The 15,315-nt window shown below is 63.0% G+C and overlaps 2 protein-coding genes across 3 annotated transcripts; one reads left to right on the top strand and one right to left on the bottom strand.

Annotated features, from left to right (window-relative positions):
* The first annotated feature begins 1,919 nt into the window (after window positions 1-1,919).
* LOC112617310 (baculoviral IAP repeat-containing protein 7-like) lies at window positions 1,920-5,616 on the top strand. 2 transcript variants are annotated; one of them, XM_025374069.1, is made up of 6 exons: window positions 1,920-2,451; window positions 3,906-4,005; window positions 4,399-4,480; window positions 4,573-4,618; window positions 5,154-5,225; window positions 5,423-5,616. In XM_025374069.1, the coding sequence occupies exons 1-6, from the start codon at window positions 2,103-2,105 to the stop codon at window positions 5,614-5,616; spliced, it is 843 nt and encodes a 280-aa protein (XP_025229854.1). In that variant the 5' UTR covers window positions 1,920-2,102. The 2 variants fall into 2 exon arrangements, with proteins under 2 accessions (XP_025229854.1, XP_025229853.1); XM_025374068.1 differs by having other exon boundaries at window positions 5,369-5,616.
* A 1,737-nt stretch (window positions 5,617-7,353) lies between these two features.
* On the bottom strand, window positions 7,354-14,743 carry LOC112617309 (sodium/potassium-transporting ATPase subunit beta-1-interacting protein 4; the record flags this gene model as incomplete). Its single annotated transcript, XM_025374067.1, has 5 exons — window positions 7,354-7,578; window positions 8,832-8,916; window positions 10,212-10,272; window positions 13,493-13,690; window positions 14,663-14,743. Coding segments are annotated over 5 exons (435 nt in total), but the record flags the coding sequence as incomplete, so codon positions are not given.
* Between the last annotated feature and the right edge of the window lie 572 nt (window positions 14,744-15,315).

The raw sequence follows: 15,315 nt of genomic DNA, 5'->3' as shown, positions 1-15,315 counted from the left end.
GCAGTGGCCTGGGAGAGGCCACCCCTGCTGCCTGCCCACCTCAGAGGGTCCCCAGCTTGAGGATTCCGAGCAAACCTGGGTGCTGCATGTGTCCCTCCCCTGGAAAGAGCAGGCTGGAGATAGTGACCCCTCGTCCCACCTCCCGGGTGCACTGCAGGTGGACTAGGAACCAGGCAGCAAAATCCACCCAGCTTGAGGCCCGCGTCCCCCTGAAAGGGCCCCAAGCCCACACCCGGGGTGTTGCTGAAGTGACCAAAGGTAACCACTGTGCTGAGGGGGCACGGGAGGACAGAGAGGGGGCGAAGGCGTGGTACCCCGAGATCATCCCAGAAAACACGTTGGGAAGTTCTACTTTGTGTCTAGCCTGACTCCTTCTCCGGCGCCCAGGCCCTTTCCCGATAGACACAGCCCTCCCCTCCTATGTCCCTGAGCTTCCTGGTGCCTCTCCCTCTGCCCCCGGCAGCCCTGGCTTCTGTGCTGTGTCCTCAGCAGGGCCTGGAGACACCCCAGAGGCCTTAAGAGCCACACCCTTCACTTTGATTTCTGCAGGAAACGAGGTGGCTCTGGGCCTTGGATAGGAAAGGGTTGGGGGTCTCGCTGGGGCCCGGCAACACTGGCCTGAGTATGACCAGAACAAGTCACCAGAGGCCTCCTGGGAGGGCGGGTGCAGCCCCAGCCCCCGCCGTGAGTGGGAGGAGCAGGGGCGGGTGTGAAAGTGTGGTGGGCAGCAGCGGGTCTATGCGGCTCAGCAGTGGAAAGTGAGCGGGCCAGGCTTCCAGGCGAGCTCAGGGACGGTTTTCACTGCAGCTAACCCTGTCCTGCCCGCCTGCACTCCCCGTGGCAACCAAAGGCCTGCAGTGTGCGACTCCTCTTTATTCTTCCAAACTCTGTGAGCCTGCACGCTCCCATCCAGGACAGAACAGCAGCGGAGAGTGGCTGAAGGATGACAGGGGGCCTTTAGGGCCAGCTGGGTGGATGAGCTGGGTCTGCTAGGGTTGAGGGTTCAGTCAGGGGTCGGGGGGCGTTGAAGCCTGGGCCCCATCCAGCTGTCCTCTTTGTCCCGCCCAGGTGTCCCTGGGGTTCCTGTTGTGCCCCCAGCTTCTCTAGGGTTAAGTCCTCCTCCCCGTTCCCTCACTGTGGGGTTTAGCAGCATGGCACAGCTGTGGAGTTTGGACTGGCAGTCAGGGTCACAGCAGACTCAGGAGCTCCGATTCCGGGGCCAACACTGAATGCTCCTCTTCTGGGGACATCAGCGCCTCTCCCTTGGCTACTTGGGGAGGCTGGTATGGAGGGAAGTGGAGGGAGAAGGAGGAGGTGGAGGGAGACGTGGGGAAGTGAGGGGAGGTGGGGGAAAGGAGGGAAAGAGGGAGGAGGGAGAAGGGGAAAGGGAGGAGGAAGGAGAGGAAGGAGGAAGAGGAAGGGGGAAGGGGGAGGGGAGGGGAGGGCAGCTCAGGCCCTTCTGTCTGCTCTGATCTTCATGGCCTGAGGACAAGAGCTGCTCCCAGACCTGCGGAGGCCCCTTGGAGCTGAGGGATGTTTCAGAGAACACCCGGGTGACCTGCCTCCCTGCTCTGCATGACGAAGCACTAGGCCCCTGTGAGTCCAGCGTCACCCCTGCAAGGTGGGGGGTCACGGCCCCTGCCTGGACGGGCTGCACAGCCCATCTGTCTTTACTTGGGCCTTCTCTGCTTCCAGAGGCTGCCCTGGGCGCCTGACCCTGGAACCTTCATCTCCAGCTCCCCAGCCCCTCCCCCACAGCCCTGGGAGGGGTCTCCACGCTCAGTTCCTTCCCGTCTTGTTCAAAGAGACACTGCCTGCCCACGTGCCATCAGCAGGATCCACAACCCTGCCAGGGGCCCCATGACACGCCCCCGCTGCACAGAGCATGTGACCCCAGAGGCCACCCTGGCCCGTTCCAGAAAGTGGTGGGCCCTGGGATACTCCCCTCCCAGGGTGTCTGGTGGCCGGCCTATGCCTATCCCTGCTGTCCCCGGGGTGAGCCCGGAGGTCAGGAGCTCCAGAAGGGCCAGCTGGGCATATTCTGGGACTGGCCATCAGCCCCCATTTCTGCTGCAGACCTGGTCAGAGCCAGTGTTCCCTCCATGGGGCCTGAAGACAGTGCCAAGTGCCTGCAGCATGGACCACAGCTGTGCCGCTGGGCAGCTGGTGACGGTCCCGCGCGGGAGCGCTGTGGACCCCGCTCTCTGGGCAGCCCTGCCCTAGGCCTGGACACCTGCAGGGCCTGGGACCATGTGGATGGGCAGATCCTGGGCCAGCTGCGGCCGCTGGCAGAGGAGGAAGAGGAGGAGGGCGCTGGGGCCATGTCGCCCAGGGGGCCTGCCTTCCCCGGCATGGGCTCTGAAGAGCTGCGTCTGGCCTCCTTCTATGACTGGCCGCTGACGGCTGGGGTGCCGCCCGAGCTGCTGGCCGCTGCCGGCTTCTTCCACACAGGTCAGTCCCGGGCGGGGGGGCCTTCCTGCTGTGGGCCTGGGCACGATTCTGGACCCTTCCAGCCCAGGGCTCTGTCTCCTCCGTAGCATCCATCCCCCAACAGGAAGGGACTGGCCGGATGATGGAGCAGTAGTCTTGCAAGCCCTTCAGTGCCCATGTGCTCCTGCCTGACACGCTCTCCCGGAGTCTCTGCTGGCCAAGTGTGTCAGACTGTGGGACATGAGGAGGGGCTGCCTCTGGCCATGGTCTGGGGGTCTCAGCTGTGGAGGCCACCAGCTTGGTGCGCAAGTACCTTTTTGTGATAGAAGTGGGTGGGGCTGACATTGCCTGGGGCCCTCACCGTCCCGCTGCTGGTCTGCACGGCGGGAGGAGATGTTTAAGGAACAGGATCAGGGTGACCAAGGCAGGCGTGGTCAGCCGGAAGGTCCTGGCAGCTCAGCCTGTGGGGAATTTCTTCAGGACCCAACCTGCAGCCACTGTCTGGTCTTCCCCGACTAAATCAAGTCCCCGGAGTACCTATCCTCGTCTTGGCCTGGGCCCGCTCCTCGGCCCTACAGCTGGGGACCATGTGGTCAGACCTGAGTTCAGGTCCCAGCTCTGCCACTTCCGGGCTGAAGGACAGGGCAGCAGGGCCCACTGAGGGCTTTATGAGTACTGGCACAGCCAAGGTCATTGTCAGCAGTGGGCTCTGGGGGGGCACCATCCTGGTAAGGCTGGACCAACTTAAGACAGCTGGTCGGGGGGGACAGTGGCTGGGACAGTCAGGAGTCGTGGTGTGAAGGGGCAGGCCTGGCTCACCCAACTCCCTGGAGGTCCAAGGCTCAGCAGGTGAAGGTCAGGCAGGAGGCATGGCAGGTGCAGAGCCAGGGTCTTTGGGGCTGGTCGAGGTCCAGTGCCTGATGCAGCCCAAACCTGTGATGTCAGTGGCAGGTGACATATCGCATGCCTGCCGATGAGGGGACGGGGCCGTCAGGAGGTAGAGTGAGGAGGGATCCCCCACCCCCAAAGGGAGGCATGAGTTCCTAAAACCAAGCCTGGCCCCAGACTGGCCTTCTAGGGCAGCCTCCCTTCTTCCTCTCGCTGGGACTCATCTTGGGGAAGCAGAGACCTGGGGAGGGGCCCTTCTGGCTCCTGAAGCCTCAGGGCTATAGATGTGCCAGGCCCTGGGGGGCCCCCACTGCTCACTCTGGGAACAATGCAAATGCCAGCTCAGTCCTTTCCTGAACATTCTCGCCCATCCTGGCCGGCACCCCAGACACCCTTGTCCCCTTTTCACCTTTGATGCTAGTGAGGTGCAAGTGTCCTCCCCCACCCAGCCCCCTGCCCACCCCCTCCTCTCTGTTGCCACCTGGGAGCTCCCCTCCAGTTGAAGCTCTCGCAGCCTTGGAAGGACGCACCGGGGGGCAGGGGGCTGGGTGGGGCCTGGCTGGGGCCAGCATCTCTCCGCACCCCAGGCCAGCAGGACAAGGTGAGGTGCTTCTTCTGCTACGGGGGCCTGCAGAGCTGGAAGCGCGGGGACGACCCCTGGATGGAACATGCCAAGTGGTTCCCCAGGTACCAGCTGTCCCCGTGGGGCCCCGGGTCTGATCACGGGTCAGGGGTGGGCCCCAAAGGGCTCTGTCGACCCAACACCAGGCCTGCTTTGCCTCCCTGGCCCCACAGGGCACTGGGGAGGCCCCTCTGTGGATGGTGCTTCCGGCCGGCAGGCACCCACTTTTCCTGTGAGGGCCCCTGTTCGGAAGGGCTGCTGGGGGCAGAAGTGCCTCTCCTGTGGGACTACCCTGAAGCCCCACGGAGGTGTCTCCAAGGCAGCCCTCCTCGCCCATGCCCACGGGCACTGCAGGGCGGCGGGAGGAGGGGGCCCAACCCCAACCCCTGGGGATCCAAGGGCTTGAAGCGGACGGTGGGGGCCCTGAACCCCAACCTACATCTGTGGGGCATCTGCAGCTGCCAGTTCCTGCTCCGGTCAAAAGGAAGAGACTTTGTCCACAGTGTGCAGGAGACTCACTCTCAGCTGCTGGGCTCCTGGGTGAGCGCCACCTCCCCTCGGGGCTCCGGGCGGCAGTGGGGTCCTGCCCCTCCTATTTCCCCAAGGCACCGACGGTCTCTGGCTCCTTCCAGGACCCGTGGGAAGAACCGGAAGATGCAGCCCCTGTGGCCCCCTCCGGTGAGAGCCAACACCCTACTGACTCCTTGGGCACCTGCAGCCTGTGCTTGGCCAAGGCCACTGGGTGTCCCCACCCTGCCAGACAGCAGGGAGAGTGACGGGCACGTGACCGGGTGTGAGGCTGCTGCCTGGGTTGGCTTCATGGGGGCTGTGCTGTGTGAGGTGGCTCGCGGCAGCAGGGGCCTCTGCCAGTGCCAGGTCCCCATTCTGCTTCTCTCCCAGCTCACCCCCTGGGCACAGCCTCTCGCCTCACCACCCCCAACAGTGCCCAGCACACAGTGTCTGCAGCCACTGCCAGATGGGCTGGATGTGCAGAGGGCCTTGGACAAGGGGCAGGCTCTCTGGTGGCCCCTCCAGGAAGCCTTTGGATCCTGTTATGCTGTGGGAGGGGTGGGAAGAAGTGTCGGGAGCGGGGGTACTCTGCAGTCCCTCCACTCCTGGCCAGAACTGGACCCCACAGGCTGCGGACCTGTCTCTGGGCCGGCCTGGCTTCCCCTTGGGAGCTAGGCCTCAAGTCCATCCTAACTGTCCACAGTCCCTGCCCCTGGGGACCCTGAGCTGCCCACGCCCAGAAGAGAGGTCCAGTCTGAAAGCGCCCAGGAGCCAGGTGCAGGCCCGGGACCCCCTGGGGTGGGGGCCAGGGCAGGGGAGGGCTGATGGCACCTGGAGGGCTGGGTAACGCCAATCTTCCACGGGCCGCAGAGGGCGGGGGCCAGGGTGCGGGGACACTTTGCAGGCCTGTCCTCCTAGGGGGAGCCAGTCCAGCCCAGGCCCAGAGCGGGTGGTGGGTTCTTGAGCCCCCAGGAGCCAGGGACATGGAGGAGCAGCTGCGGCGGCTGCAGGAGGAGAGGACGTGCAAGGTGTGCCTGGACCGTGCCGTGTCCATCGTCTTTGTGCCATGCGGCCACCTGGTCTGTACTGAGTGTGCCCCCAGCCTGCAGCTGTGCCCCATCTGCAGAGCCCCCATCCGAAGCCGTGTGCGCACCTTCGTGTCCTAGGCCAGGTGAGCGTCCCAGCACCACGCACAGCCAGCCCTCCTGTGGAGATGGCCCTGAGCCGGCCGTGCCCGGCCCTCCTGAACCCACGGCAGGCCCTTCCCGGGTGGCATCGTCAGCCTGTCCTTACCCTGCTCACCAGGCCCCACTGATAGCACCCATCAGTCTTACTACCTGCCTTGACGCTTAGGTTGGGGCCTGGTCCTTCTCAGCACCATGCCCTGGCAGCCACCACAGCTCTGCCCGCCTGCGTTAATTGACGCCTGCTGGCTCCTCTCGGCCTTGATTTTCTTCAGTGGTCAAGGAAAGCCGGCTTTGGAGGCGTTTGGGGAAACAGAGTGGGCCGGTTTGGGCTTACACAAGTGAGACACCAGCCTGGCCTTAAACTGGGGCCAAGGCACGGTGGGAACGCCTGCACAGTGGGAACGCCTGCATGGGAAGGGGGCGTGTGAACCTGTTCTTAGAGAAGTGGGTGGGATGCCCCATGCTGGCCAAGGGACAGGTGCTGTGACTGCCTCGGGGCTCTCCAGGGCCTCTGTAGTTACCCCCGGGATGTGTCTGAAGATCTTCTGGAGGGGACAACGTGTCAGGCAGGGAAATCTGGGAAAGGGAAATCTGGTATCTGAGGTCCCTGGCTCAGTGGGCCCTGTTGGTAGCCATTGGCTCACCCACCCCTCCTCTCCCTCTAGGTACCGTGGTCGGCCAGGTGGGCTGCAGAGTGGGCTCCCTGCCCCTGTCTGCCTGTCCTGGACTGTGTTCTGGGCCTGCTGAGGACGGCAGAGCTGGTGTCCATCCAGCACCCACAAACCCTGATTCCCTGACCACCGTCCAGGGTGGAGAAGGAAGCCCCTGCTTGGCATGGGGGATGCCTTTACTGTACCTGTTTGGATGCTTCTGAATAGAAATAAAGTGGGTTTTCCCTGGATGTACCCAGCAGCCTGTTCCAGACCACGAGCTGCCTCCCCACCGGCCCAATCTGACACAGGTCACCACCTCTCCAGGCCGGCAGGGCAGCACCTGCCCAGGTCCAACCAGCTCCGGGCTGCTCCCCAAACTTCCCGCACTCCCGCGGACACCCCCTTCCGGGCCCCTCGCCTCCTTCCCCTCGCGCTTGTCCTCCAGTATTTTCAGGACTGTTGGAACGGGCAGGCCTCAGGCCCCACCTGAGATTGTACCCGACTGTCCCCCAAACTCGGCATCTTCCGGAGGGTGGACGAGGGCCATGTTCCTGTTTATTTACCAACTTGATGATACCTGGGGGAGCCTTTGGGACTGTTTGCCCAAGACCCCTCTTTACAAGGGTACCGCCCCCTTGTCACCACCACGTGCCCTGTGGTATGCCTTGGGGCCTGGCTCTGCCGTTCTTGGTCAAGCCCAGCCCACACCCCAGGACTCCATCAGCCTCAGCTCCTGGCGGCTCTGGGGGTTCTTCTGGCACAAGTTTGGGGCTGGGCACCCTCCATGCTCAACTGGGGCCCTCGCCGCTTGCCGGGTCCCGGGCTCACATTCTCGGGGCTCACATTGGCTTCCTGGGGGGCTGTGCCGTTCCCGCCTGGCTGCGCCCCAGCAGCGGTGCTTGCAGCCTGAGGGTCCAGCGGCCCCAGCCGGGCACCTGAGGGGCTCCTCGAGGACAAGATGGCCTGGGGGCAGAGTTGTGTCTCCCACGTTGCCGGGGGAGGTGGGCATGGGGCGCTCTGCTCTGCCTTTTCTTTTGTATGCTTGCTTGTTTTCTTTTTTTTTTTTTTTAAGAGAAAGGAAATTACAAACTCTCTTGAAGTTGTAGCTGTGGCTGCCGCCCTGGCTGGTGTCCAGCACTTAGAACCCAGGGCAGGTGCTGCCGGCCACCTGGAGGGTGCTGGGTGGGGGTGCGTCCCAAGGCCTGGGGGCTCCTGTCATTGTCGCTGGTTGGTTGCTGAGGCTGGAGGCCGCAGGAGCAGGATCAGCTGTTTCCTCACTTACGCAGGCCTGTGGGGACAAGGTCAGAGAGCACCTGGGGGAGCAGGGCTGGGGCTGCCACTGGGGGCTGCCACCTCCTCCCCTTGGAGAACCTGAAATGGAACAAAGTCCAAGCAGTGATGGCTTCAGGCCTTTGGCAGAAAGGAGGTAGGTGGGGCTGAGGCTCTGGAAAGCCACCACTGCCTCTCCCTGTGCCGGGCAGGTCAGCGTCTTGTGCTTGTTTGCTGACATCTCAGTGGGGTCTGGGCTGTGGGGCTGGGAGTGGAGTGGGGGCTCGCCCAGGGGTGTACCTGGGTCCCTGGCTCAGGGCCTGCGTGTGACCCCACCCCTGCCCGGGTCTTTATTCCCCCGTTCTCTGACATGGGAGCTGGGCTCCTGCTACCTCAGACAGCCCCTGCCATGACAGCCCTCATTTTTTTTTTTTTTTTTTTTTTTTTGAGACGGAGTCTCGCTCTGCCGCCCAGGCTGGACTACAGGCGCCCGCCACCTCGCCCGGCTACTTTTTTTGTATTTTTTAGTAGAGACGGGGTTTCACCGTGTTAGCCAGGATGGTCTCGATCTCCTGACCTCGTGATCCGCCCGTCTCGGCCTCCCAAAGTGCTGGGATTACAGGCTTGAGCCACCACGCCCGGCCTACAGCCCTCATTTTTAGGAGAGAAGGGCCAGGGGCTACCCAGGGGCGTGCCATCAGGTGTCTCTGGGGGCCTGGGCAGCCCAGGGGCAGTGCGGCTACCTATTCTGAGCCCCAAACTAGGATTGTGTACAGGGCGAGCTGTGTGGCAAAAGCTATTTCAGAGGAGGACAGCTGGGAGCCCCGGCACCCCACCCCAGGGTCTGGGGTTTGCAGAACTGTGGATACTGCCTTTCAAGAAACAAGTCTGGTTCTGCCAGATAGGAAACCAGGGCCCCAGCTGCCTGCCACGGAGAGACCCCTACGGCAGCCCCATGCCGCCCGCTGGGAAGTGGCTCTTCAGGACACCCTTGCGGCCCCTGACTCAGAGCCGTCTCCTGGACCCAACCCTCTCCCACAGGCGCAGTCTCTGCTGGGCTCTGAGCTATTCTGGGCTGGGAGTGGGTCCTAGGTCTCTGCAGCCCCAGTACCACCCCAGAGCCTGGCATGAAGCAGATGTTAGAAAAGTGAGGGTGGATGGATGGACGGATGGATGGATGGACGGACAGGCAGGCCAAGGAAGGCAGCCTCTTGCTGTGAGCGCCAGATTGGCCAGGCTGGCTGCAGAGCAGGTTCTGCCGGCCATACTTACAAGTACGCCTGCTTGGACAAGAGGCTGGATGGCTTTTCATTGACATGGTAGAGAGGAAATGGATCAAATCCACCAATGAAATCAACTGAAAGAAATCAAGACCCAAATAAAACCCACACAATGGAAAAGATGGCAGAGCGGAAAACAGGCCCAATCACAGAATGAAGCCCAAGGGGTCCCTGGGTCACAGACACGCCCCAAGTCCTGACACGACAGCAAAGGGGACACAGCCGGGGGACGGGGGGCATAGGACAGCCCGGGTCCTCCGGCCTCTGCGGGGACGGCCTGGGGGGACGGCAGAGGTAGGACAGCCCGGGTCCTCCGGCCTGTGCGGGGGCTGCACCGTGTTCTGCCCTCTCCCACCACCCTCTGTCATGTTCAGTCACAGTGGCTCCCTTGACACTGTCTGCATAGCCAGCAGGTGACAGGGGCTTGCTGGGCAAAGTCGATGCATTCTGAACTCCAGGTTCAAATGGGGTTCCCATCTTAAAACGTTTGAATGGAGCCAGAGAGCGGAAGCTGTTTGCCTCCTCCCAGGAAGCTGGCTGAGCCCTGAGTGATGGTTTAGGATCAGCGGCACAGTGGCTGAGGGATGCTGGGTGCTGGGGACGGAGGCTCTGAGGGCGTCCCCTGCCTCTGGAATCAGTCCTGGTCTGAGGGCAGGGTGCCCTTTGACGTGTGGACTGCTGACCCCATGGCCCCTGGGGTCCTGGAGACAGATGGCTTTGAACTGGATTCTGACCCCGGGGATAGTTCTGTCCACAGGAACCGTGGGCCCCCTAGGCACACCCAGACTCTGCTTGGCATCTGCCCTTCCCCACCCGGTTCTGTCCTCCACAGGGTCTTCCTGTGAGACCACATCAGGATGAGGGGCCCAGCGAGGGCACCTGAGTGTGGACCACTCAAGTTGCAAATCACAGGAAAGCTGATGGGGGCTGGCGAGCAGAGGGAAAATGAAAACCCTGCCTAGATGGGTCCAGGCTGCCACCGAGGGCCAGATGTGAGCATCCCGGCCAGTGGGGCCCGGTTCTGAGCTGCCTGGAGGCTGCAGCGGCCCAGGACTCGGCAGGTCTGAGCTCAGACCTTCTACCTGTGGCCACTGCGGGGATCATGAGGACAGGCCCAGCCTGAAGCACAGGAGCCCTTGGACCTGGGAGACAGCTGAACCCTGGGGCCCCCAGGCCAGGACCTCTGCTCGTCTCTTCCCTGTGTGTAGTGAGTCCTCTTCTGCTCAGGCCTATAGTTGTGAGCAAGGCCCTGCTGGGCGTGGGGTCCCTCCCAAGAGGGGAGGTCTCTCTCCTTGCCCAGACAGGACAGACTCAGAGTTGCCACCTCTGTAGCAGTCTCCCACCCCGCTGCCTGCAGAGGCCCCATACTCACAGCTGTCCTCTTCCTCCGTAAACACGCTGACCACGTAGCAGCCACAGACAAAACCTAGAAGCTGAAAGACACCACAGGCGGAGGGGTGAGTGTGGCCAGGCGAGCCCGCGGGGTGTCACTGCGGCGATGCAGGCAGAGGCACCCGAGCACCCCTGACCACCAAGGCCCTGCCTCTCCTAGACCTCAGGTTCCTCCTCTGTGACATGGAGTGGGAGAGCTGACCCGTGGGCATCCTCAGCTCTCAAGTTCCAGCCGCACCCCTGCCTTCCGCCCCACCCCACTCAACTGGGTGGGGGGCAGGTAGGTGAGGATAATGGATATTGGGTGGGGAAGATGACCAGGTCAGCCTGAGTGGCTACAGGGAGTGGGGTGAGGCTGCAGAAGCCCAGGCGGGATGAACCCCAGGCCAGCCCAGTCCCAGCCCAGAGTCCCCTCGGGCCCCTCGCCTTTGGCCCCAGCCCACCCCAGCCAACAGCCACCAGGAGCTCCTCCTCCTCTGTGGAGCGAGCCGTCTGGGATTCTGGTTTTGAGCCCAGCAAAGTGCAGGAGAGACAGGCTGAGGACTCGGGGTCCAGCAGGCAACTCCAGGCAGAGCTGGGGGCTGGCTGCTGCCTGTGGGGCAGGGGTCAAGCAGCGAGAGGAGAGGGACTGGGAGTCCAGGGCAGAGGACAGGCCACTGCAAAGCCCCACACACCTCGCAGACACCTGCATCCAGGGCCACTGAGGGAAAAAGGGCTCTGGCAAAGGGGGGCAGCGTTGCCACAGCCAGAAACACCAACGGCATGAGAGAGAGGGCCCGGCCAGGGTCACTCCAGGCCACAGACACTGAGGGAGGGGTTGGGGGCAGCCGGCCGCAGTGGGTTTGTGATTGGAGGTGCCCCGGAACGAAGCAGGACACCTTCCTGGCTGCACCTCAGGCCGACCGCTGAGCAGCCGCGTGACCTTGAAAATTCACTTCACCTTCTGGTCTTGGTTTCTTCCTCCATAGACCTGGCCCAACAGCCCCCCGAGAAGGTCCCGGTCCCAGGAGAGGAGACAGGACATGCAGGTCAGGCCCCAGGGCTGGACATGCTTGGGCTCCGTACCCCCGACCCCCACCCCATCTGGTACAGGCGAGCTGGCAGCTGCTTTCCTGGAAATCTAGCTCCTTTCTAGGGGTCAGTCAGGGGCCAGGAGACCTCTCTTACCACGAGGCAGGCAGACCCGTCTCCTTGATATTGAGACAGACTCAAGAAGCTGTCCCAAATGGCCATTTCTGGTTCCATGCCATGGCCAGGGTGGGAGCAGGGGTGAGGGTGGGCAACCTCCATGGCTCTTCCCCCTCTACTCCAAAGGAGCCCAAGACGCCCCCACCACGGAGCTGGCCGTGGTGCTGAACAGGCAGCCGAGCTTGGGGAGCCATTGGAAGACGCCCCTTCCAGCCAGTGCCCCCCCCCCGGGGACCTGCAGGCCGCCTCTGTCCCACACCCCCGTGCTCCCTGCCCTTCACACGACCGCCTCCTGCCCATCCTCCTGGCTCCAGCCCCAGGTCCACCCCAAAGCTCACCACCCTCCCTGCTGCATGGAGGCCTGGGATCTGCAGACCCTGCCCTGCGCCTCACGCCCAGAGCCTGGCCTTGTCGGACAACTCTCTATTGCTACCATCAGCACAGCTGGGCAGGGGTCAGCCAAGCCACCAGCCTCTCCCAGACCCTCCAAAGCAAAGAGCAGGGGGGCTGTGCTCCTAGTGAGGACTAGCTGGCTGGAATTTAGATCCACATCCTATTAAAGAAATTCCCATCCCTGGGAGTCAGGATAAAAGGCAACAGCAGGCCCCATCTCCCCAACCACGCGTAGCGCTCACTCCTCCAGCCTCGGCTCCCACAGCACGCCACCCCCTCTGAGAGAATCTTCATTTGTTCCCCTTTGGCTTCCTTTTTGTTGCCTTCTCACAAAGCCTAATCTCAGGAGCTTTGATGTGCACACTTGGGACATTGGCTCTTTCTCCTCCAGTCACATGCACCTGGGTTCCACACATTTTGGGGGCAACTGGGGCTGAGTGGCTGTGGTGGGAGAAACAGGCCCTGACTAGCGCTGGCAGGGTGTGTCTGTAGCCCCTTGCTACGGGGCAGCACCTCCCTGGCCTGAGTTCCTGCAGGACCAGAGCAGAGCCCAGGAAGGAGCCCAGGGAGCTCACGAGGCCACCCATACTGTCACGTGTTCTCAGGCCATGGGCCCCTTCGATTTGGAATTCAGCTTCCACCGCCAGCTGCTGGCCACAGATCCTCGCTCCTGGAGGCCCCATGTCCACCTGATGTGCTGCATTGACGCCAGCGTGTGCACCAGGGAAAGTCAGGGAGCCTTGAGATCAGTCACAAGTTCCTCCGGCGATGGCACCAATTGTGCTGCAGTCACATCGGCCCTGCCCCAGGAGCTCCTGAGGTGAAACGCTGACCAAGCATCCTCCACACGCCCGTCTCAGCTTTTGCCTCCTTCTTCTGAGCACTTCGAGGAAGGCACTGGCACCATCTGCGTTTTATAGAGGCGGGAGCTGAGGCACAAGGAGGTTGCTAGGCTCACGGAGGTGGCACAGCGGGGAAGGGGCCTCGTGGCCAGACCAGGAGCAGCACTGTAGCCCCTGTTCTCCACCAAACCGAGCAGGGCCGGAGAGGACAGCAGAGTCCCGTTCCCACACAAGCAACAGCTGCTCCTCAGCCCCTCCCGGGGCACAGAATCCCTGTCCAGGCTGCAGAATCCATGTCCGGGGCCGCGGGATCCCTGTCCGGTCAGACCTGGGTCACGTGGCGCCAGCTTTGCCAAGTGCACACTCCAGTTCCAGACAAGGCTGAGGGGCTTCTTGCCGGCCCAGCCTCAGGCTCTGTCCACTTTCCGTGACTGGCACGGGCTTGGGGCAGCCGAGGGAACAGGCTGGACATGCATGGATGGGTTTGTCAGGAAGATGCTTGCCGCTCCTCCTTGGGGCCGTGAAAGCCAGAGGCGGGGTGTCTCGGCCTGATCCGAGTCCTTCCCACTCCCCACAGCAAACACCACGCTCAACTTGAGAAGGGGCCTGGGTCGGCCCCACCTGGGGGAGGTGGTTTGCAGAGGAGGCACTGAGGTGCCAGCCACATGGGAGCCCACCCGTGATACCTTAACCTCTCCAGCAAGGGTGGGGATGAGGAAGGCAGAGACAGGCCTGAGGCCTGGTCAGCTGGCCCCGCCCCAGGGAGATAAACCCCCAGCTCTGTGTCCCCTCCCTCATCAACCCATCCCCACCCCGGGCCCCCTTACCCCATGCTCACCGCAATCAGGATCTGCAGGCCGCTGTGTAGGGCCTCCACAGAGCTGGGCTCCAGGGCACAGATGGCACCTGACACCAGGGCCTGGCCATGGGGGGCCCTGAGGCCAGCTGCCGGCACCTCCTCGTGCAGACAGCCCGGCCAGTGCTCATGCCACCAGGAGCGATGCTGGGAGAGGCTGAAAGTCAGTAGCTCGCTGTCCTGGGGGTGAGGAGCAGGAGCAGGGCCGGTTAGCGCCAGGAGGTGGCTGGCCTCACCCACTGCAGCCTGCGGGGATGCCACCACAGAGAGGCAAGGGGAGGTCCTCTCCTCCCGCCTCCCCTGTCCTCCCACTGCACCCTGTCCCCAGGGCTCCAGCAGTGGTGGGGAAAGGAATACCAAGGCCCTCCCAGCTGCTCCTATGCCTGCCCTCGACCCACACACCTCCTCCTCCAGGAAGGCCTCCCTGCCCAGACCCCAGAACTCGCTCTCAGGGGCACTGGGTCCCTTCCTTGTGTCTCTGGCCAAAGCTGCCATGTGACGTGTGTCTGCCCCAGGACAGTCTCCCCGGCTGCAGCCCCAGGTGTGGCTCCAGGAAGCGGGGGCCCGTCTGCCTGGCTGGGCACCTGCCTTAGTGCCCACCTGTGCCACACCGGCCAAAGCAGAGAGCCCCCGGGGGAGACAAAACTCCACCCCACCCTGGCTTTGGAACTAACCTCTGAACTGCAGGCAAAGTGCCTGAAACAGCCTCAGTCAGGGTCGGCTCAGCGATGACCCTCCACCTTGTTTCCCCTGGTTCCCTGCATTGCAGGGGGCACGAGGCTTTACCAGCCTGGAGGGTTGGTCGGGCTGGGACAAAGGACCCCACGTGGCCCCAGGAGGGTGGTGTCCATTCACCTGCACATCTCTGCCAGGGTTTGCCCTGCTCTGAGGCTCCTCTTCTCCAGCCGGAGCCCTCTCACCTGCCAACACCCACAGACGCCTTTCCTTCCCCAATCAAATCACTGGTCTCTCTCCAAACCTTTACTGAGTCACCAACTACAGACCAGGGCTGTTCTGGGTGCTGGGGACAGAGCCATGCACAGACAGCCCCTGCCTCAGACGATGGATGAAGAGAAAACAGAGGGGGTGTTACACGGGGCCCGGCCAGGACCCCGGGGAAGGACCTTGCACTGCCTTCCGGTCTGTACTCACCTGTGAGAGGCCCCCAACTTCCAGGTAGAAGCAGATGATGAAGATGTTCCAGGTGACCCAGATGGCTGCCCACACCGTGTACTAGGGAGAGGGGAGGACAGGGCGGCAGCTGAACGCAGCTCCCGGGCACACCTGCTCGCACCTAGCCCCCGGGGGAAGGTCCATGATCTCACAGGAGGGGCGGCCTCTGCTCCCGAGTCTGGTGGTCCCCAGATGCACAGCGTGGAGAAAGGCGTCCCCCGTGCCCACCCTGCGACAGGTCTCAGAGCTTTCCCACGTGGGCACCCCAGGAATGAGGCGGTGGGACAGTCAGCTCGAGGGAGCCCCGGCGCAGGTCGGCGTACGGACAGAGCATCTCCAGCTGAGCTGCCACAGCCTGTCCTCACCTCGCCGGGCAGACGTTGCACACGGACAGCACAGGCCTCCCCTGCAGAGCACCCCCAAAGCCACCCCCAAGAGAGTGCCCCAAGGAGCTGCCAGCTGCCTTTGTAAATGAAGTTGTGTGGACACAGCCACCCCCATTTGTGCACACACAGCCCAGCTGCTTTGTAAATAAAGTTGTGTGGACACAGCCACGCCCATTTGTGCACACACAGCCCAGCTGCTTTTGTAAATAAAGCTGTGTGGACACAGCCACGCCCATTTGTGCACAC

The sequence above is a fragment of the Theropithecus gelada genome, unplaced genomic scaffold (assembly GCF_003255815.1).
Source record: "Theropithecus gelada isolate Dixy unplaced genomic scaffold, Tgel_1.0 HiC_scaffold_16008, whole genome shotgun sequence".
Classification (NCBI taxonomy): Eukaryota; Metazoa; Chordata; class Mammalia; order Primates; family Cercopithecidae; genus Theropithecus; species Theropithecus gelada.
Note: the sequence above shows the minus strand (reverse complement) of the source record. Positions and strands in the feature narration are given on the sequence as shown.

Bases quoted from the DNA above. Each gene is read 5' to 3' on its own strand.
- LOC112617310 (XM_025374068.1), top strand. From the start codon at position 2,103: ATGGGGCCTGAAGACAGTGCCAAGTGCCTGCAGCATGGACCACAGCTG. The intron at 4,481-4,572 runs GTGAGCGCCACC...GGCTCCTTCCAG, and splicing joins CTCAGCTGCTGGGCTCCTGG to GACCCGTGGGAAGAACCGGA. The intron at 4,619-5,153 runs GTGAGAGCCAAC...AACTGTCCACAG, and splicing joins AGCCCCTGTGGCCCCCTCCG to TCCCTGCCCCTGGGGACCCT.